Consider the following 22,598-nt stretch of genomic DNA (forward strand, 5'->3'; position numbering starts at 1 on the left):
AAGCTATCAAGGTCGATGGCTGACTATTGCTCTGCGCTTCAACGCAACATGTCAAATTTTGGCAGAAACGCAAGTCTGTATCCAAATAAATCAAATCAAACACACCGTAAGTTAAGGAAGTTTGTTCCATACTAGTACGTACGTATTTTCTACGTATGTTATCTCTGAAGGCATCTTTATTGAATCTCTATGTAGTAATAAATGCTCTAGTGAAACTACTGCCAGCCGTTGTGGCCAAGCGGTTCTAAGCACTTCGGTCCGGAACCGCGCTGCTGCTACGGTCGCAGATTCGAACCCTGCCTCGGGCATGGATGTGTTTTATGTCCTTAGGTTAGTAAGGTTTAAGTAGTTCTAAGTCTAGGGGACTGATGACCACAGATGTTAAGTCCCAATAGTGCTCAGAGCCATATGAACCATTTTTTTCAAACTACTGCCTGTTTATCACTTGGCTTGAGGCAATGTTACATTCCCAGCTATTTTAAGAAACATCTGTAATTGAAGAAGTAGCGTTCCGAATTGCTGACCACCACGTAGCATGCTCTTCAAATCCCCTGACATTTTTCAGCCACCTTTTTTCTCTGAATTTCGATGTGCGCTGTTTGTGCAAGATTTCCCACACAGATTTGAAAACATTCCTTACTATTTTACACAGTGTTGTGTAGCCGATATTTTACTGACAAAGTAGAGCAGTTGAGTGCAGCTATTACCTAGCTATCTGGAAAGTATGAACACTTCACAGTACAGCTGTTGTTTTACAGTTAATTTATCCAACTACTATGCATGCTTTCCTTTCTGCCCGCCGTAGTTTTGTGAGTATAGAACTGTAGTCGCTTCCTACTCGTCGCCCCTTATCTCTTACTTTGAAGCGTGCAGGAGTGTAAGGCTAGGCTTGATTCAGTTTGACGAATTTCCAGGATCAGAGGTCCTCTAACGAAGCTGAATAAAGATTAACCATTAAAATAAATTTATAGAAGTAGTCAAAAAAGTTATGTAAATATAAATACATACGCAGATACACTACTGGTCATTAAAATTGCTACACCACGAAGATGACGTGCTACAGACGCGAAATTTAACCGACAGGAAGAAGTTGCTGTGATATGCAAATGATTAGCTTTTCAGAGCATTCACACAAGGTTGGCGCCTGTGGCGACACCTACAACGTGCTCACACGAGGAAAGTTTCCAACCGATTTCTCATATACAAACAGCAGTTGACTGGCGTCGCCTGGTGAAACGTTGTTGTGATGCCTCGTGTAAGGAGGAGAAATGCGCATCATCACGTTTCCGACTTTCATAAAGGTCAGATTGTAGCCTATCGCGATTCCGATTTATCGTATCGCGACATTGCTGCTCGCGTTGGTCGAGATCCAATGACTGTTAGCAGAATATCGAATCGGTGGGTTCAGGCGGGTAATACGGAACGCCATGCTGGATCCCAACGGCCTCGTATCACTAGCAGTCGAGATGACAGGCATCTTATCCGCATGGCTGTAACGGATCGTACAGCCACGTCTCGATCCCCGAGTCAACAGATGGGGACATCTGCAAGACAACAAACATCTGCACGAACAGTTCGACGTTTGCAGCAGCATGGACTATCAGCTCGGAGACCATGGCTGCGGTTACCCTTGACGCTGCATCACAGACAGGAGCGCCTGCGATGGTGTACTCAACGACGAACCTGGGTGCACCAATGGCAAAACGTCATTTTTACGGATGAATACAGGTACTGTTTACAGCATCATGATGGTCGCATCCGTGTTTGGTGACATCGCGGTGAACGCACATTGGAAGCCTGTATTCGTCATCGCCATACTGGCGTATCATCCGGCGTGATGGTATGGGGTGCCACTGGTTACACGTCTCGGTCACCTTTTGTTCGCATTGACGGCACTTTGAACAGTGGCCGTTACATTTCAGATGTGTTACGACCCGTGGCTCTACACTTCATTCGATCCCTGCGAAACCCTACATTTCAGCAGGATAATGCACGAACGCATGTTGCAGGTCCTGTACGGGCCTTTCTGGATACAGAAAATGTTCGACTGCTGCCCTGGCCAGCACATTCTCCAGATCTCTGACGAATTGAAAACCTCTGGTCAATGGTGGCCGAGCAACTGGCTCGTCACAATACGCCAGTCACTACTCTTCATGAACTGTGGTATCGTGTTGAAACTGCATGGGCAGCTGTACCTGTACACGCCATTCAAGCTCTGTTTGACTCAATGCCCAGCCGTATCAAGGCCGTTATTACGGCCAGAAGTGGTTCTTCTGGGTACTGATTTCTCAGAATCTATGCACCCAAATTGCGTCAAAATGTAATCACATGTCAATTCTGGTATAATGTATTTGTCCAATGAATACCCGTTTGTCATCAGCATTTCTTCTTGGTGTAGCAATTTTAATGGCCAGTAGTGTATGTACATATACAGGCATGTATACGTATGTTAGGCGAATTTTCTCTGGTGTTTCGGTAGATATTTACTATTTCGTTTTTGAGAAGTTAATTAGAGTCACCCCAGACAGATACTGCTCATCACACGTTTCATGCGGCCCCCAAGAGTCGACGGAAAGATCGGTTGCTTCCCCATTATGAACAAAATGATTTTTAAAACGGAATTTTATGTGCCCATTAAATAGAACGGTCGCAACTTAGTCTACAGCGATATACATTTTATCGATATACAGCAACATTAATACACGAAAAATAAACCAGGACTCAAGCAGAGACTGAGCAGCGCTCTGAATGGCACCACCATGCAGCTGAGCTGCTCCATCGCTGCTGGAGGCCTGGTTAATCTTCGTTCTTTAATGTCCCTATTACTATATATCGATAAAACGAATACCGCGCGAGACTAACTTGGGACCGCTCTGTTTAATGGGTACGTCAAATTCCGCTTTAAAAACCATTTTGTTTGTAACGCGAAACAATCCGACGATTTTCGTCGACCCTTGGCACCACATGAAAGATGTGATGAGCAGCATTTGTTTTGGGTGACTCCACCTACACTTTGCAAATGCGGAATTGCATATATCTGAGAAAACACCAAAAATATGCGCCTGACGACTCTCAAGTGCGACAGGGTGTTAAAAACCTATCCAGTATTTCCGGAAATTATATTATGCACGAAAACGAGACTAAAATATCTTATGACGATGGGTGCTACAAAGCACACGTCCTGTAATATGAATGCGTGTTCATAGGAGGTGCTCTTGTGATGTCATCCATGGCAATACATTACTTCTCCTATTACAGATGACTACCCGACAATTAACATTAGTTATAGCCCCTGGCATGGAATACTGCGAGGTAGGGAGGCATCAGAAACATGCAGTTGCGGTTATGAGCACCGTTGTTGCATTGCCGCTCCGTGTCAAACCAGGGTCGACAGCGTACTGGGAAACTGCCATGCAGTATCGATCGAAGCATTAGTTGACTCAATGTTCTGCAGTGAGTTGTTCCGTTTACGCTTTGTGATTGTACTGTAGTTCTGATACATCTGTCTACATTCGCGTACATTTCTCCTAGCTCCGGGTGCGTACCGTGATGTTTGGCCTACTTACAGGTCACGTTTATAGCACATGTTATTGTGATGTTAGTGGTGCGGTATAACATGTTTTCTCTCTTGCAGATACTCTCACACAACCTAGCAATGGAAGCATTATTCCACATGGGAAATGGAACACGTGATTTACGGCTACGGTTTAGTAGAAGGAGCTAATCTGAGAGCCCGTAAGCTGTATACTGAACGATTTCCAACATGCAGGGTACCATCTGCTAAGCTGTTCAGCCGATTGTTGTAGCGTCTCTGGGAAACAGGTTCCGTAGCACACAACAAATGAGACAGTGGAACTGCTCGTTCAGTTCGCACGCCTGAAATAGAGGAGCGTGTTCTACGGGCAGTGGACGACAATCCTGGAACCCGTGTGCGATGAATAGCAGCAGCTGAAAGTGTTAGTCATTCTCTGGCCTGCGCACTACTTCATGAACAATTGTTGTATCTGTACCATGGCCCTTAGGTTCAAATGGTTCAAATGGTTCAAATGGCTCTGAGCACTATGGGACTCAACTGCTGTGGTCATCAGTCCCCTAGAACTTAGAACTAATGAAACCTAACTAACCTAAGGACATCACACACATCCATGCCCGAGGCAGGATTCGAACCTGCGACCGTAGCAGCAGCGCGGCTCCGGACTGGAGCGCCTAGAACCGCACAGGCCCTTAGGGAACAAGACGATCTGGCCAGAGTGCAGTTCTGCCAATGGCTCTTGCGGCAGTGCGGTGCAGATCCACAATTTGTCTCCCACATTTTGTTTATTGATGAGGCAGAGCTTACACGAGATGGCATTGTAAATTCCCATAATCAGCACGTGTTGGCTGACCAAAATCCCCACGCAGTTCAAGAAACAAGGCATCAGGATCGATTCTCACCCAATGTATGGGTAGGCGTTCTTGGCGATATTACGTAATATGAACAACCAGTAATGGAAATACAATCGCTTTTAATTTGTCAGCTTTTAAAGAAGGCTTTTGGACATCGTGGACGCAAATTATGGTTCCATCGAAATTATTTGCAAAGCATGTTGCTAGCCCTAATGATATCTAAGGCCCTAACAAAATGCAATGGACCTGAACTTTGCTAGAATAATAGAAGGTATTAATCGATGGAACCACTGGAGAAAGGTACACACAAAACAAGTTGGAATCTAGTAGATGCAGTGGTGTGAAACAATTCACGTCCACGACATGCAAAAGGTTTCTTTAAGAGCTGATCAATGAAAGGATTGTATTTCCATTTCTGTGTTCTTAGTACGTAACTGCAAATGCTTTGTAGAAGACCCAATGTAATCGCTATATGACGATTAAGACGCCAGATACCGTACCACGCAGACTACTTTTAACAAAAACAAATAAGCCCCTACCCAGAATCGAGCCCTCCTCCTGCATGCTAACCCAAAACACTATCCACTGCACCAACTGCACAGCACTTCTGCTGTATCCTCACAAAGGTTGTTACCGTACACGTGATTACAGTGATGTCAGACTGCCTATCTTTAACGTCCATTTACTGCCAGAAATACGCGCTGGACGAAATTTTCTGACAGACAATTTTGAATTGCCAGTATATGAGGAATCGCGCCAGGAAGTCAGAGTGCGCGAATTTTTCTTCGCCCTGTATAATAATCGTCATGCCCAGCGGTTTCGTATGTTCCGGAAGTGCCGTCAATTATCGCCTGTACTTGCGAATTCGTATATTCGCTTTCCTTTCTAGGTTGGTACATTTCATTTGTACTCTGACAACAAACTCAAGTGCCGCGCGGGATTAGCCGAGCGGTCTTAGGCGCGGCAGTCATGGACTGTGCGGCTGGTCCCGGCGGAGGTTCGAGTCCTCCCTCTGGCATGAGTGTGTGTGTGTGTGTGTGTGTGTGTGTGTGTGTTTGCCCTTAGGATAATTTAGGTTAAGTAGTGTGTAAGCTTAGGGACTGATGACCTTAGCAGTTAAGTCCCATAAGATTTCAAACACACACACTCAAGTGACGAGTTTTCAGTTAAACGGGCAACGGTAGAGACTCGAGTTGAGTCTTCGAGCATTCGGAGACGACGAGTTCGAGATGACGCCAAAGGATTCGCTGGCTAATTAAAAGCAAGTTCACTTCTGATCTCTAGTGACGACAGCCGCACAGCGTAGTGGAGGCCAGCAGCGAGTGTTACGGGCAGTCTGCAAGGTGGGTAGCCGGGCTCAGTGGGGTATAGGCCGAAACCAGGATCTCTGAAGCCGAAGTAGTGTTAGGTGCTGGCGCGCGCTAAACGCTTTCGATGGGGTGGTCTCGGTTGGACTCCCGAAAGCAGCACACTACCTGACTCCAGCAGGCTCGTGACTGCATCTAGTAGCGGGTGCGACTGTGGAAGTGACCAGCTGGAACGGAGAAGGCATCTGTGCCTGAGATGAAGTTGAAGTGAGGGCCGGAGCTGAGGTGCAGCACGTCGCCAGAAGTTGACATGTGAAAATCCCAGTGTGATTTCAGGGCAAGCCAGGTCCGGTTGTCGGGTGGCGAGACACAGGTCCTCAGTGTATGTGACCTTCAGCTAGGCTGCAAGCCTACATATACCTGTTCGGGCGGCACTGTGGTGTTGGAATGCCGTGCTTGCTACCACGTATGTCTGGAAAGCGCTACTCCAGCTGGCGTGGAGAAACCCGGCCCGTTGTAAGACAGAGTGCAGCTAACGCAGAATGCCGCTCTTGCAGTGTCTGCCGCTGGAGCTGAAGGATAATTTCCGCGACGCTTTCGTGGTTACTAAACGAACCTGTAACGAAACGAACTGCTCTCCTTTGAATAATCTCTATCTCTTCGTCAGTCTTCTCTGGTACGGATCCTAGACTGACGAGAGTATTCAAGTATCGGTCGAACAACGGTTTTGTAAGGTAGCTGCTTCATGCGTGGAGTACATTTCCTGCAGTACGCAATGGTAGGTAGCAGTATTACAGTGCCTGCCACTCGAATTTCGTAGCTAGTACCCCCATCTTCCGGCTGATGTGGCCCGCTTGAGCCGTTGACATAATAAAGCGAACATTTTTCCACGACACAACTTGCAACAGACTTACGCCGAGTGACTGCTTCGGCATGCGAGCTTGCCGCAGCCTCTCCCTACTAACAGCCAAGCACAACACCTAGCAAACATGCAGCGTATCTTACTCCGTGTGATACGGGCGTAATACAGTGAGTAGCCCTGAAGCACTCAGCACACATTTCTGCTCGCATAACTTGTGGTCTGATGCAGTTGTGGCTCCAGAACAACTGAAGGCGATGCTGCAGAAGTGGGTAGGGAATAGAGCTGTTTCAACAAATGTGCTTCTAGGTACCTACTGAGTGTAATTACAGTTGAGGAAACGAGTTTCTCATCAATTTCCGCTTTGTTGATGCAGATTGCCTATTGTTGTGGAGATGGTTTTTGCAACAGACGCAATACCTAAGTGACGTCAGAGTGTTTGTATGTTACTCTTTATCTTATATTAATGAGTTAAATGGTGGTCACCGTCTGCAGCATGTCAGACCATGATACTGCATCGCCATCGGCACTACTGACGTCATTTAAAACCTCTCTCGTCGAAGACATCTTCCCTTTACATCTACATTTACATTTATATTCCACTAGTCACCTTACAGTGTGTGATGGAGGGTACTTTGTGTACTTCTGCCACTTCCCCCTTTCCCTGTTCCAGTCACAAACGGTTCGTGGAAGAAGCGATTGTTCGTAAGCCTCCGTGTGAGTTCGAATCTCTCTACTTTTGCTCTCATGATCTTTTCACGAGATATATGTAGGAGGAAGCAATACATTAATTAACTATTCTAGGAACCTACGCTCTTGCTACTTTAACATTAAATGACACCATAACGCAGAATACATCTCTTGTAGTGTCTGCCGCTGGTGTTGACGGAGCATTTCCGTGACGCTTTCGTGGTTACTAAACGAACCTGTAACGAAACGAACTGCCGCTCTTTGGATCTTCTCTGTCTCTTCGTCAGTTCCGTCTAGCACGGATCCCAGACTGACGAGCAGCATTCAAGTATCGGTCGAACGAAGGTATTGTAAGCTATCTCCTTTGTGAGTGGACTACATTTCCTGTGGATTCTGCCAGTGGCTCTCAGTCTGCTATCTGCCTTTGCTGTGAATAGTCCTATGTGGTCGTTCCAATTTAATTAGCTCCGTACACATAGTCCTTGATATTTTCTGGTTGTGGCTGATTCCAGTGATTGTTCTGCTATCATGTAATCATACCGTAATGAGTCTTCCTTCTCAATTGTTAACATTCGCCAGGCCTGTACGTCAGTGTCGGTTGTTAATATCTACTCTAAACTTGTTTAATCCATTCCTGCATATGCCGTTTGTTATAAGTTTCAGTAGCTTGTATCCGTATTCCAGTTAAAAACCGTGTTTCGCACTGAGTGGGTTAATGCCTCCTAGTTTCCACTAGAAGAGAGGATCTGGAAACCACTACGTGCTCAGGGATCCAAACCCACTGCAGTCAAGCAGTGCTGATGTTTTCTTTCACATTGTATGTACGAGGGCGCGCTGAAAAGTGGTGCCTCCGAATTTTTTATGTGAAAGCTCTTAGTGTTTTTTAAATAAGAAAAACGTCATTAGCGTTCTCCGTCTGTACTCTTCATGTCTACATCCTTGCAGCCTTCTGCCACTGGAGGACTCGGAATTGCCGGCCGAAGTGGCCGTGCGGTTCTAGGCGCTGCAGTCAGGAACCGCGAGACCGCTACGGTCGCAGGTTCGAATCCTGCCCCGGGCATGGATGTGTGTGATGTCCTTAGGTTAGTTAGGTTTAACTAGTTCTAAGTTCTAGGGGACTAATGACCTCAGAAGTTGAGTCCCATAGTGCTCAGAGCCATTTGAACCATTTTGAAGGGCTCCGTATTGTAACATAACTATGACGGTGCGAAAGAAACAACGAGCTGTAATCGAGTTTCGAATTCAAAGGGTTCGTCCACACATGGAGCACCCTCTCATTCAGCATGACAATTCCAGAGTACACATGAGCGCTGTGATATCTGCAACAGTTCGACACATTGAGTTCACTGTCGCCGATCATCCTTCACACAGTACCGATTTGGCCCCGTGCGATTTTCATCTGTTTCCAAAAGTTAAAGAACACCTTCTAGGACTTCACTTTGATAGAGATGAAATGGTGCAAGCAGAGGCGACGTTGTGGCTCCATCAACAACGTCAAACATTCTACAGTGACGGTAACAACAAACTGGTCTCTCGTTGGGAGAAACGTGTTCCTTGGCGGGGTGACAATACTGGGAAATTAATATACGACCTGAAGAATAAAAATATAAAATGTTAAAAACGTTTGTTTTATTTAAAAACCTTTAAGAGTTTTCACATAAAAATCAGAGGCATTACTTTGCAGAACGCCCTCGTCATAGACCGCTTCTATTGCACAACCTATCTGCAAGGTATAGCATATAGAGTTACATTTGAGTTTATTGTAAATACACTACTAGCTAAATTGATGGAAATGGAAAGTGACACACCATGACCACATTTACCGAACAGTGCTTCAGTGCCTGTGGAATATTTTGATTAAAACTTCATCCTTATGCGAGCTTATTTTCTGTAGAGAAAACGGCCATTCCTACAAGCGAAAGGCGTTGTGACTACATGACGGCTGATGTAGGTGCATATTGTAACTGGAACCTTTCGGGCGGATATCGCAGTAGACCGTGCATCTCATCGCCATCTTTCAGGGTTTGAGCAGGGTCCAAACAATGGTGTGAAGGACAGTGGGTTAGCTGTAGTGCAGTGCAATGGAATGTGCGTGTGGCTAGACCCCCCGTCGAGTAGACCGGTTGATTGGTGCAAGTCTTTCTAGGTGATGCCACTTGAACGCCTTGCCCGTCGATGAGAATGAGATGGTGATAAAGACAACGCACACTCTCTAATCGGAAAAAATCTCCGACCCGGCCGTGAATGGAACCCGGGACCCTCGCATGGCATTCTGCTGCGCTGACCAATCAGCTGTGGGGACGGTCAGCAGCAATGCAATGACTGTACAACGAATGCTAAAAAGGTAGACTTGGGACAAAAGTGTGGCTAGAAGAGCAAACATAATCCTTCCAGTACTACAGCACGAGGACGTTGTAGGATTTTTCGTCTGTTTCTGAAGAATAGAAGTATGACAACAGCTGAAATTCGGAAAGAGGTTACAGACAGTGCCACCACGAACAATCGGGAACAGGTTACTTGAAGTTGGGTTGAGGTCTCGAGTTGATATCGGTTGGTCGTTAAACCCTAATCTGGCTTTCTTCCTTCTTTCTTCACGTGGAAGTATTCCAACAAGGTAATGTAAGACCCCACACTGTAGTTGACACCACAAACGCCTTGATGAATGTACAGATCCTTAACCAGTCTACTCTGTGCCCAGATGTCACGCAAAAAGCATATCTGGGGTGATGGGGACGTGTATACATTCATACTAGCTTGCCGCCAGCAATCTTCATAAAGTGACACAGTAAGTGTTTGACATAGCAAGAAACTCCTGAAGATAAGATTCGGAAGGCATCTTCTTCCATGCGACAATGAATACAAGAGTGTATTAAGATCCATTGGGGTCACAACTCACACTGGTATCGATGATGGCCTTCAGCTCCGAATGGAATGAAAGTTTAATTATGTAATACCCGTTATGTGATGAACATTTCCACACAGGTTTGACAAATATCAACCGTTTCAATCAAGGTGTAACACTTCCCATTTTCTTCAGCGTTGTAACAACGGTGTACTTATCAGTGCAGAAGTGTGACTAGAGATTCTGCCTAGTCCCACAACAACAAGACAGTTAATTATGATTACTACATTAAATTTCACTTAGGAAAAGTACTATCAAATAAATCAGACACTACATTACTTGGTCACTGGCCCTAAGGGCGAGAGGGACGTTTAAGCAAGAACTGATGCCTTAGGCTTTCCCAAAAAACAGACTGGTATGACTTAGCCGGGCTGTTTGCCCCACATAGGAAGGGGTTGCCCAGTGTGAAGTCTGACACACAACAAGAGGGACGCCACCAAGTCACAAACACCTGACGACACTTGGGGGAAGCTCAGGCTTTCCTGTTACAAACAAGTTGGTTTGTTGTTATATGGCTGCTTTCTTGAGAACTCAGGCATGCATACCAACACATGAAATAATTTTGTGGGGAAATTGCAGCCAGTGCTGGGAACTGGCACAACGAGCAACATACAAGAACCAGACAGGAATTTCTGCGGTACACATCAGCCACTGCAAAACTGGAAAACTTCACCCTGCACAAAGACTGGGAGACATGGCTATGCAACGTCGATTGCTCGTTGAGTGGGATTGAAAACTGGCTCCATTCATTTCTGAGGTTGACGAGTATAAAAAATTCAAAGGAGGAGCAGCCGAGAGAATCCTTTAGGTAGGCATTCAGAGAACAATCAGACATTCAGGCAGGAGAGAGATGCAACTAGGCAGAAAATGGGTAGTGAAGAATCGGTGACGAGGGAGTAGTCAGTGAGTTAGCAATGCAGAGTCAGAGGAATCAGAAGAGACAGAGAGTTTACCATTTGGAGCCATGCCAGCCCATTGTCGAATCAGTCTTCAGACTCTTGAATAAGATCCCTCCTTTCCAATATTCATTGTCGCTTTGTGACATGCTCATTTCCTGTTCCATGTTGAGCAGATTTACCTTACTGTTTGGTACTTGGATCTTTAAGTATTCGACTGCTTCTGCCTGTTTGATCTCAGCTCCAAATATTTCGATAACACCGCTTTCACGAGACAATTACCATAAAAAAGACGCTGGAAGCACAATCACAGGAACACTGTGCTGGCAGTCGTACGCTATCTGAAGGATTAAGACTAGCGCTCAGCCAGTATGGAAGAACGAATGTTATAAGTGGCCCAGGGGCGTCTTCTCAAAGGCACAGAACAAAAAAGATGAAAGCTGCCAGCTGTCAACTTGCCACCACACAAACAACGAGGTGTTGACCTTGTGTCTGCAGCAAACTTCTTCATGTAAAACTGACTCCAACGACCGTTGAGATAGTCCATTCCCCTCCTACTTGCCCAGTTACGAAGTCCTGTTATGCCCAGGCAAATTGGCCCCGATTTTTATATCTGTATCGATGAGATTATAATAATCGCAAAAGTTTTCCTATTTCAAATCTTCAATTAATTTGCCTGATTTGCATATCAATTTCTTCTCAATTTATTAAATTTTGGCGCCCAACGGCGGACCATTTGCATGTTAATTTCCCTTACAGTGTTATGCTGGTTCGAGACTTAACGAACAACACACTAACCTGTGAACTATTCCTACTAGAACAATACAATTAACGTATTTAAGAATAATATTTGTAAATATCGCACATGATGTTGCACGTACAGAAGATTTTCAAACCATTTGGAGGATAAATTCGAGTTATACCGAGATAGCTGCAAACTGAACGGCATGAAAAAGTTCTGTTTAACGTTTGCAGATCAAATTAGCAGATTCGTTTTTCAGTAATTATTTTCATTCCAGGTTCTTACAAATTTACTAGGGCTTTTCATATATTTGTCGTTAAGATATTATCTTTAATACTGGATTACTAGAGCTAAGAATAAAAAATAACACTATTAGGTAGAGAATATTTAGTGTATCGAGTGTGTTGAACATCCTGCTTTAGACTAAAAAAGAGGACAGGTATTGCATAACACTTCAATTGAATTACAAAACAATAACTAAAATAGGATCCATATTATGCAACACAGGGTGGCGAATCAAACCTGAACCGAATCCTTGAACTGGGCTAATGAGCATGGACCTAGTAAGCTGGAAATCCTGAATGCGTCCTATCGAAAGTTTCCCAACTACGTTTAGGCGAATCTTGCTCCGATTTCCCGCTTAAGTAGATTCGTAACTGGTTAGCCACTTGAGTCTGAAAAACACAATTCACGAAATTTTCGGGGATTCACGACGATTGAAATAAATTTTATTAAAGAAGACCATTCTATACAGACACAGGTGCCAGGCCTGGAAGGAGGAATGACTTAACAGGAAAGACGCAGCAATGCAGACTGAAAAATAGTATTGTTGTGATACTCTCACAGAGTACGTTTCTCACGTCAGGTAGCTTTCCGCTGAGAATATTGTACAGGATGAACCTGAACACACGTATTTCTTTCCCCTATTTATCTTAGTATCTATATTGCACCGAAAATAATTGCAAAATAGTACAATGTGGTGTGTGTCGTATATGGAAACGGACTTCCTCAAATCGCATGGCGACCACACAGTGCCGGCCGCTGTGGCCGAGCGATTCTAGGGGCTTCAGTCTGGAACCGCGCGACTGCTACAGTCGCAGGTTTGAATCCTGCCTCGAGCATGGATGTATGTGATGCCGTTAGGTTAGTTAGGTTTAAGTGGTTCTAAGTCTACGGGACATGACCTCAGATGTTACGTCCCATTTGAACCATTTGACCACACAGCTATCGGATTTTTGTAATTTTTTGTATTTATTATACGTGAAGTTCAGAACTCAAATATTAATCTCCCATAATATGTCGATGTCACTCGCAAAAATTCTCGAAAATCGACTTTGAAGTTTTCCGACCATCTTTAATATGCTAAAGCACGGTCCGTTTTTCTCGATAGATGTGAGACGTCCCGTTAGAAAAATTGTGAATTACTGTGCTGGTAAACTTCTACGTTATTTGAAACAGAGACAGCTGAGTAAAACTGAACGTAATCAGACATTTTTCTCCTTACTTATTTTGATCATCACTAAACTGACACTCAATATTTTTAGCGCAACGCAATCTGACTTTCAATAATACCTACAAAAGAATGGCCCTGACTAACAATAACCGATACCTTTCATGAATCACTCACCTCACAAAAATCTTCGTTACTCGAACTACTGCAATACAGCGAGATCCGAGGCTATATTACATAATCTTGCTGTACTTCTTGCTTCTTTCAATTCACAAGATGCTCACTCTTTACCTGCTAACCACCGACTGACTCATGACACATAGTAACGTTGAATTTCGACCGCCAGATCCACCTGTTCTATTCCCGCCTAGTTAGTACCGTTGCGAAGGAACTTCCCTACGAGTATTACATGATTGGAAACCTAATTCCCCTATGCGTGAAGCAGTATTAAAATTAAAGTTTTGATCGTCACATTCTTTTACGGAACAATGATTTTGAAATTACATCCATAGATTAATGTCAATTACGTGAATTATCAGAAACAATAAATAAAACATTTACATGTGCGTTACATGAAAGAGCATGATTATACAGAAGTCACATTAAGTAAAGACACAAACAAAGAAGTTAGATAAAATCATTATTGGTAATGGAGGTAATAGTGTTACAAAGAGATATTCAATCCATTGTGGTTCGCGTGTTGAACAACATCCCAAAGAAGGAATTTGACAGTTTTTCGTGGTTTTATAAACGTTCTGCGCGTTTCAGTCAAGTGGAGGAGAAGACCATGTAGAACACCTGAAATCTTAAAACTAACATCTTTATGTTTCTCTATTTTTATCAACCGTCTGGAAATTTTTCGGGCTGATTGGGTACAAAGAATCATTTTATCATGCTTTGTCTGTTCGGTACATTATTGATAAAGTTTTCTGTGCTACTATATAATGATCAAGTGTGTGTCGATTACATGAAGCAAAATTTGTCTAACGTCTTACCTTCGTTTTTACAGCTGAAAGACGTAACACTGGAGAGATGTATGGAGCTCATCAACAACTATGAGACTACAGAAGAAGGTCGCAACAATAAGTACCTGACAGTCGATGGTAAGTGCTACAAAAATTAAAATACTTTTTATATTGGCCATGGACTTATAAAAAGTGAAGATATGTTTCTCTTCGAAATTGTGCGTAATTTTGTAGCAATCAGTTGATCAAGACGCTGAACTACGATAGCAGTGAGATCAAAATGCTTATAATGCAATAAACACACCAGACAAAAATAGTTGTCCTAAAAGAGAAACCACGATAATGCTATGTAACACCTCCACTAGCCTTTTGGCCCAACCGTTTCTTTAAGTATGTCATATCCAACTGAGGCCTGTCATTGATGGTTATATCTGGTAGACCTTCCAATTGCTGCTAATCACCTGCTGTTCCTAATAGTTCCAGTCGTTTCTATGGGATTGATATTGGGTGGTTTAGTGGGCCAGTCCAGGTGCGATGTGGTGCCTATGATTGCGTTTATGCTGCCACCTCGCAGCTCGCTGGCATGGTACGCCGATGATGAATCAAACCTACTCCGTCTTACGGGTCCATTTAACCTGAAACATCCTCGCTTGCCCCGCTGCTCGCTATGGTCCCCGCCGCATGTTCGGAAACTTGAGGCATTATTGGCTGCTTCAAGGTCACTCCAGCAGTGCCGCATTTGACGCTGCTAGCACTCTGCTCGATATGTGAATTCCTGCAGGATAATTACTCCCGGCGGGTAGCAAGCAGTGAGGCTGTAGCGTAAATGCAACTACCACGATACCGGGTAGTAGCGAACAGGGAGGTGCCTGCAGCGCGGCTGCAGCATAAACCTACCCTCAGTGTTAATAAAGCCACGACTGTATTCCTGCAACCCACTGTACACAGGTTTTGACATTTTGGAAGACGAGCGTGTCCATAGTATTTTCATCAAGAAAATGCAGATGAAAAAGAGCAACATACTGCCACCGAGAGTGTTGAAATAAGCGACCTGGTACATGTCGACGATAATTTCAATACGTGGGCTCAGCTTATGGTACAATGTCACCTCCAAAACATGACAGACCCACGTCTAGTCTTAGCTAGACCCATCACATACTGTTGGTTAAAGGTCTCATTGGGCTGTCAGCGCACTCAACGTCTAGAACCATTTGAAAAGGAGCAATAATCGCAACTCACCAGACCACGCAGTGTGCCTCCCTTCAGCTACTGTCCAATTTCTGCCTTTTGTAGCCCATTGAAGACGTCCAGTTGTTTGTGCCACTGTGAGCAACGGTCTACAGCGAGGTTCACGCATTCAAACGTCCATTACATCCAGTTCCCTTTACAATATTCCGTTGGAATTTATTTAGATGGACGGCATTCATTGATAACAGCCATTACTCTCAGACTTGCAACCGACTGTCATTGACAGGGTGTGACGTTCGCCTCAAGTTCCTGTCCGTTAGGAACAAGCGAAGTGGCGCTGTGGTTAACGCACTGCACTCGCATTCGGGAGGACGAGGGTTAAAACTTGCGTCTGGCTCCACTGATTTAGGTTTTCCGTGATTTCCCTGAATCACTTCAGACGAATTCCGGGACGGTTCCTTTGAAAGAGCGCGACCGACTTTCTTCCCCATCCTCCAACAATCCGAGTTTATGCTCCGTCTCTAATGACCTCACTGTTCATGGGGCGTAAACCACTAATCTCCTTTTGCCCCTTGGGACATTTTGTGACCACTGTTCTTACAATATGTTGCGTGGCTGCAAGTGATGCACCATTACTTACGTAAGCGGTGGAGAGCAACATGACAAACTGGTACCAGTATTAGATACTTGGTTCCATCTATAGCGCTCCAAACCGACCATTGTGCTGTTTCGATGGGTTGTCTAGTTATAGGTCTGGGAAGTTTACATTCAGCAGTGTCATTAGTTCTGGCAAAATCGAGCAAGGCTGTAACTATAATGGTGTCTGTTGTTCTAGTGGGCGTGACAAGATCTCTGTACTATGTCAAAATGTTTACGATTGACCACTCATTAGATAGTGTTCTAGGATGTGGATTAAAACAGGTTATAGCCTGTCATTTAGAGCATTTGGAAATCATTTGGGATAACCCATCCAACAATGCGCGGGCCAGAGCGCAGCACTGTCGCTGCTGGAATATATTCTTCGAGTTTTGCTGTCCCTGTTAATACATATCGATAAAAAATACCGCACTAAACTAATCTGGGACCGCTCTATCGAACGGGCACTTAATATTCCGCTTTAAAAATCATTCCGTTGATACTGGGCGCCACATGAAAGACGTGATGAGTACTACTTGTTGGTGCTGACTCCAGCTACATAATACAGAAACGAAATTGCAAATATTTGCTGAAATAAATTGCAAAATGGCTCTGAGCACTATGCGACTTAACTTCTGAGGTCATCAGTCGCCTAGAACTTAGAACTAACCAACCCTAACTAACCTAAGGACATCACACACATCCATGCCCGAGGCAGGATTCGAACCTGCGATCGTAGCGGTCGCTCAGCTCCAGACTGGAGCGCCTAGAACCGCACGGCCACTCCGGCCGGCAAATAAATTGCATATATGTACACCAGGTGACCTACGCAAGTTTTCGTCTGTAGATTTATGTTTCCCGCATACGCTAGTGGAAGAAGGATCCCCTCGTCACTGCCGTCCGAAGGGGAAGTGCAATGCAAGCGAACATCCACCGAGCTGTGCCGCCATCTGCGTCCGTTTTCCTCCTGGTTCCGCTCCGACAACGTCGCGTGGCCGTCTGCTTGTAGTTCGATTCGGGTCTTACACTCTAACAGGTTACAACCGCAACATACTCCACCAAAGACTGCACATACAGCGTGTCTCAACTAACTCTGGCACCTCAAATATCTCTGGAGCAACAATAGATATTCAAAAACGGTTTTCACCGGCATGAACGTACGGCAGGGGCTTAGGAAACCAAATACTATGCGAAATTTTGAAACGTAAACAAATATTATTTTCAACACAAACTTGTGTAATTTTAAATGGATACCCCCTATTATTTCGTATGCAACCAATAGCATGAAAAATCATTAAAATAATGGCGTTGCTTGCATCGCAATACGTCAATTACATCCCGAGAAATTGCGAAGCGAAGTTGACGCTTGTAATAAATGAAGCCCACAGCTGCCGCACGTCATGCGACTCAAGCGTGAACCTCACGCTGTCTGTTTCAGGGGCTCACACAATGGGAAGGTACGCACAATAGACAAAAATAAACAAGTAACACGTCCAACGCAAAGTTACGGTTTTCAAATTGTAAATGTATGTTTATTCTAGCGAAATGAAAGCTACAGCTACAATTAAAGATAACACACTTGAAATCACTTTGCTAAATACATTTACTAGTGCCCTATCGGCCACAGAAAATGTATTGTTGAGCATTATATCCAACATAGAAAATACACCCACATCTTGACCAATGAAACTGTCACGTCAACATATGTTCGAAGTGCCCCCGCCGCAGTAATGCGATGTTGCATATCCTCTACTGTCGTTGGGGGCTCTTGATACACGCTCTCTCTCATTTCGCCCCAGAGAAAGAAGTCTAATGGCGTCAAGTCGGGGGACCGTGCTGGCCATAGAACAGTACCTCCCTGCCCCACCCACTTATTTGGAAATGTCGCATCTATAACGTCTCTGTCAACTTTTGCATTCTGTGCGGGACATGCATCATCTTGGAACCACACTGATGGACAAGTTTCCAATCCTAGATCCTCCATGAGGAGCGCTAGTGTGTGTTGAAGAAATGACGCATATCGCTGTCCATTCAATGTTTCACGGTAAAAATAGGGACCTACAATACAGTTAGCAATGATACCGCACGAAACATTGACTCTCCACTGTCGTTGATGAGAAACTTGGGGAATCCAGTTGGGACTTTGCACGGACCAGTAGTGCATGTTCCGCATATTCACATTACCATGATTTGAAAATGAAGCCTCGTCCGTAAACAACGATTGCTTAGGAATACTGGATTACCTTGCAACTGCTGAAGTGCAAAACGACAGAATGCAATGCGGGATTCAAATTCATTCCCGTGCAGTTCTTGGTCCAATGAGATATTGAACGGATGACACCGATACCGATGCAAGATTCTGCACACACTGCTGTGGCTTATTCCTACACCTCGTCCCATTTCTCGTACATCCGCCTGAGGACTGTGGGCTATAGCAACCAGAACAGCAATTTCGTTTCCATTGCCAGTCGCTGGTGTTGTACGTCGACGTTTTGTGGAGCCCAGCTTCCTGTTTCCGTGAGTATCTTGCAGATGTTGCCAATGGTTCGACGTGACGGACAGCATACAGTGTCACAGCTGCAGTTGCATTTTTGTGAAATTCACCATAAATTAAAATAATATCTAGTACTGAAGGCCGGCATATCGACTAGATGACGACAAATGTAACAAGCCACAAGAAAACAGGTTTTAATGTGGCAACGTATGTGAATTACGTTACAGTATGAGAACAGTTCAGCAGACCAGATTAGGAGACACTTTTACACAGAAGATAGAGCGTGCCATGGTGGTATTGGTATATTTACGGCAGGATACAGGCGCAACTGCAGGCAACCCCTGCTCTGAGCACAGTACTACATGCGATGCATTACGTCAGAAACAGTGAGGCCGTTGCTATCCTTTACAAGCCACATATTTCAAAACTTATGAGGTATAGAAACGTGAAACCAAGTGTGTTCCGACTAATTGTACCTCTAGTCGTCATTTCGCAACAATAAACATTATGCGCAGGACATCCATCATTCTGATACCGCATTATTTGACGAATTATAAGAGGTGGACCGGTTCCAGTAAGTTACAGCGCAAAAAGGGGCTAAACTATTCCCCTTTAGGACTGCCATCAGTTAAAAATGGGCTAATGATGTGTTGTCATACGATACCACACCATGCATTAAGGGGCTCCGGAAAGGCTCAAAATCATGAAAAGTTCAATTTTTACTTTTTTGCGTTTTCTGAATCTGCAGACTATTACCTTTTAATAGATATATAATTTATTAAATTCCGAAGACTACAACTGTTTTTAAATTTTTTTTGAAATGTGTTCTACATGGGCGTGACCCACTGTGGCGCTGTTAAACTGCTGTCAAATGGTGTTATTATTAACGTCCGTGTTCATCAGGTACATTTTAGTCTGCCTCATGCAATAATGGAGGTGATAAAACCTATTTTCAGAGACTTAGCAGCACCTGAACTGTTGAGAAAGTGTATTCACGGAAACACTCAAAACCCCAATGAAAGTTTAAATAGTGTTATATGGTCGAGAATCCCCAAGACTGTATTTGTTGGAATAGAAACACTTCACTTTGGTGTGTATGATGCTGTTGCGACTTTCAATGATGGCAACATTGTAAAGTGCAAGGTATTTAGAAATATGGGAATGAAGATAGGTTCTAACATGATACGAGCGATGCTTGCTTTAGACAAGGAACGCCTTCGGGCTGCAGACAGGGCTGTAAAGAGTCTAGAAATACAAGCAAGAGTAAACAGGAGGAGGAACAAGAGGAAGCTGGAGGAGGAGTTTGCAGAGGATGAAGATAATCCATCCTATGGACCTGGAATGCACTAAAAAGTTAATCCAATCTTTGTCGCTCGATTCCCAAAACTTTTATTTTCTCATACTAATTACATGTTTTCTAAGGATCTTCCAAACATATTTGTTTCAAACTTTCAGTAAATGTTACACAGTACCCGCTGCATAATTTAACACAGCCTTTTTCCAAAAAACTGTATATTTTTGAATATATAAATAAAAAATTGCAAAAAAATGTTGTGAATTTTCATTACAATTGAAAAAAAATCATCTTTAATAACTGAACTAAAATTTTGTAAAATCCGTGTGTTAAGTTGTAGCCCATATTCCAATAAATAATCTGTAAAAAGTTCAACTTCCTACCTCAAATACTTTGTGAGGAAAGATGTAATTTATAAGCGTTACTTTAACATTTCAAGTATAGGGCGTTCCGGAGCCCCTTAACACCCCACTGACGTAGTACGTCACTCACATCACGATTACCGGCAGCGTGAGGTGCACGCTTGAGTATCAGGGCGTGCGCTAGCTGTGCGCTTCATCTATTTCAAGCGTCAAATTCGCTTCGCAATTTCCCGGGATGTAATTGACGTATTGCGATGCAAGCAACGCCATTATTTTTGCGATTTGTCATGCTATTGATTGCATACGGAATAATAGGGGGTATCCATTTAAAAATACACGAGTTTGTGTTGAAAATAGTATTTGTTTACGTTTTAAAATTTCGCATAAGCCTCTACCCTACGTTCATGCGGGTGAAAAACGTTTTTCAATATCTATTGTTGTTCCAGATATATATGAGGTGGCAGAGTTAGGTGAGACACCCTGTATATAATACTGATCTATGGGGAGACGCGCATCAGTGCACCTGAGGCCCGAAGGCTTTATTCGCAAAGTTTTCCAACGCGACGCCTACTTTCTGCGCATGTTTTTAAACGTACAGAGATACGTTACGAATCGAGGGAGCTTTCAAGGTACAATATGTAGTGGAAAGACCAATGTGCGACGCACTCGATGTTGCCCGGAAAATTATTATTTTGGACCACATCGCACGCACCATAAGCAAAGCTTAAGTGAAAATAGCGCCTATGTACAATGAAGTATAAACGAAAGTATTATCGTGCTATTGCATTTAGGTTGCAGTATTATTTGTACCTATAACACTTGGGGAGTTGGAAAATACGTTTCCCCTGTCGACTGTGGTCAGAGTTGTGTGTGAAAGGCCGGCCGGGGTGGCCGAGCGGTTCTATTCGCTACAGTCTGGAACCGCGCGACTGCTACGGTCGCAGGTTCGAATCCTGCCCCGGGCATGGATGTGTGTGATGTCCTTAGGTTAGTTAGGTTTAAGTAGTTCTAAGTTCTAGGGGACTGATGACCTCAGATGTCCCATAGTGCTCAGAGCCATTTTTTTGTGTGTGAAAGGAAAAAAAAGAGAATGAGACATTAAACATAAGACATATCTTTATTTTTCCATATAATTTCCAAGTACATTGAGACATTTGTCATACCGCTTTATAAGCTTCAAAAAGCCTTCCAGGAAAAAATCAGGGCGTTGCATACAGAAGAAGCGTTGAACGGCTTGTTTGACGTCAGCATTGCTGCCAAAGCACCTTCTGGCGAGAGTCTTCTTCAAAGCAGAAAACAGATGGAAGTCACTTGGTGCGAGATCCGGACTGTAAGGCGGATGGTGTAGGCGCTCCCAACCAAGAGTTGCAATAAGGTTTTACGTTGCCGTCCCCGTGTGTGGTTTCGCATTCTCGTCCAACAGCAGAACACCAGATCTGAGAAGGCCAGGCCGCTTTTTCCGAATCACCTCTTTCAATTTCGACAGAGTGGCGCAGTACCGCGCAGCATCGATGGTTGCATCCTCCAGAACGTCCATCAGCAAAACTCCTTTGGCGTCCCAGAAAACGTTGAGTAGCACTTTACCTGCAGGCGGAGTGCTTTTGAACTTCTTTCGGACAGGTGATGACGGATGTTCCCACTCCATGGATGCGGCCTTCGATTCGGGCGTGTAATGGTGGACCCACGTTTCATCCCCCGTCACAGTCCGAAACAGAAGGTCATTGCCAGATTCATGGTAACACACGATCTGTTCCACGCTGAACGCCATGCGTTGTTCCATGTGTGTCTGGGTCAGTTGGCGGGGCACCCATCGTGCTGACTCCTTCTTGTGAAGAAGAATGTTGTGGATGATTTTGTGAGCTCGCTCATGTTCGATTCCAAGTTCTGCCGCTACTCCATCGATGGTGATACGCCTGTTCGCTTTAATCATTTCATCCACCTTCCTGATATTTGCATCTGTAGTGGCCGTGCGCGTCCGTCCAGGTCTCAGTATGGCCTGCACCTGCTGACATCCATCACTGAATTGCTGGCACCATCTCCGCACCATTTGCCTCGACATCACACCTGACCCATACGCCTCAATAAGGCGGTTATGAATTTCTGTGCGTGATACTCCACGTGCCCATTCATAGCGGATAACAGCTCTCACTTCCACCTTTGACCACAATTCCAAAACGCACCTGTTCTCCATAGCTCCGGGAGAATACCGAGCTGCTGGCCTCCGCTTTGTGCAGACATTGCGACAGCGCCAGTTGCTTGATCGCGGTCGACCTCTACCCAATGGTGTATCGGTGTCTTGCACGTGCGCGCTCACCTGCCGTGCCGTCTTTCGCCCATATCACTTAACTCTGCCTATAGTCGACAGGGGACACTTATTTTCCAACAACAATAATAACACAGTTATGGTCATTATTATTAATATTACGA

At 44.3% G+C, this 22,598-nt stretch overlaps 1 protein-coding gene across 1 annotated transcript in view; it reads left to right on the forward strand.

Annotated features, from left to right (window-relative positions):
- Positions 1 to 22,598, forward strand: part of LOC126470611 (inactive phospholipase C-like protein 2) — a 725,325-nt gene that overhangs the window by 375,985 nt on the left and 326,742 nt on the right. Inside the window, exon 6 of the mRNA XM_050098565.1 lies at positions 14,242 to 14,335. Within this exon, the coding sequence (XP_049954522.1) occupies positions 14,242 to 14,335 (94 nt within the window). The remainder of the gene's footprint in view (positions 1 to 14,241; positions 14,336 to 22,598) is intronic.

This window comes from Schistocerca serialis, chromosome 3 (genome assembly GCF_023864345.2).
Source record: "Schistocerca serialis cubense isolate TAMUIC-IGC-003099 chromosome 3, iqSchSeri2.2, whole genome shotgun sequence".
Taxonomy (NCBI): Eukaryota; Metazoa; Arthropoda; class Insecta; order Orthoptera; family Acrididae; genus Schistocerca; species Schistocerca serialis.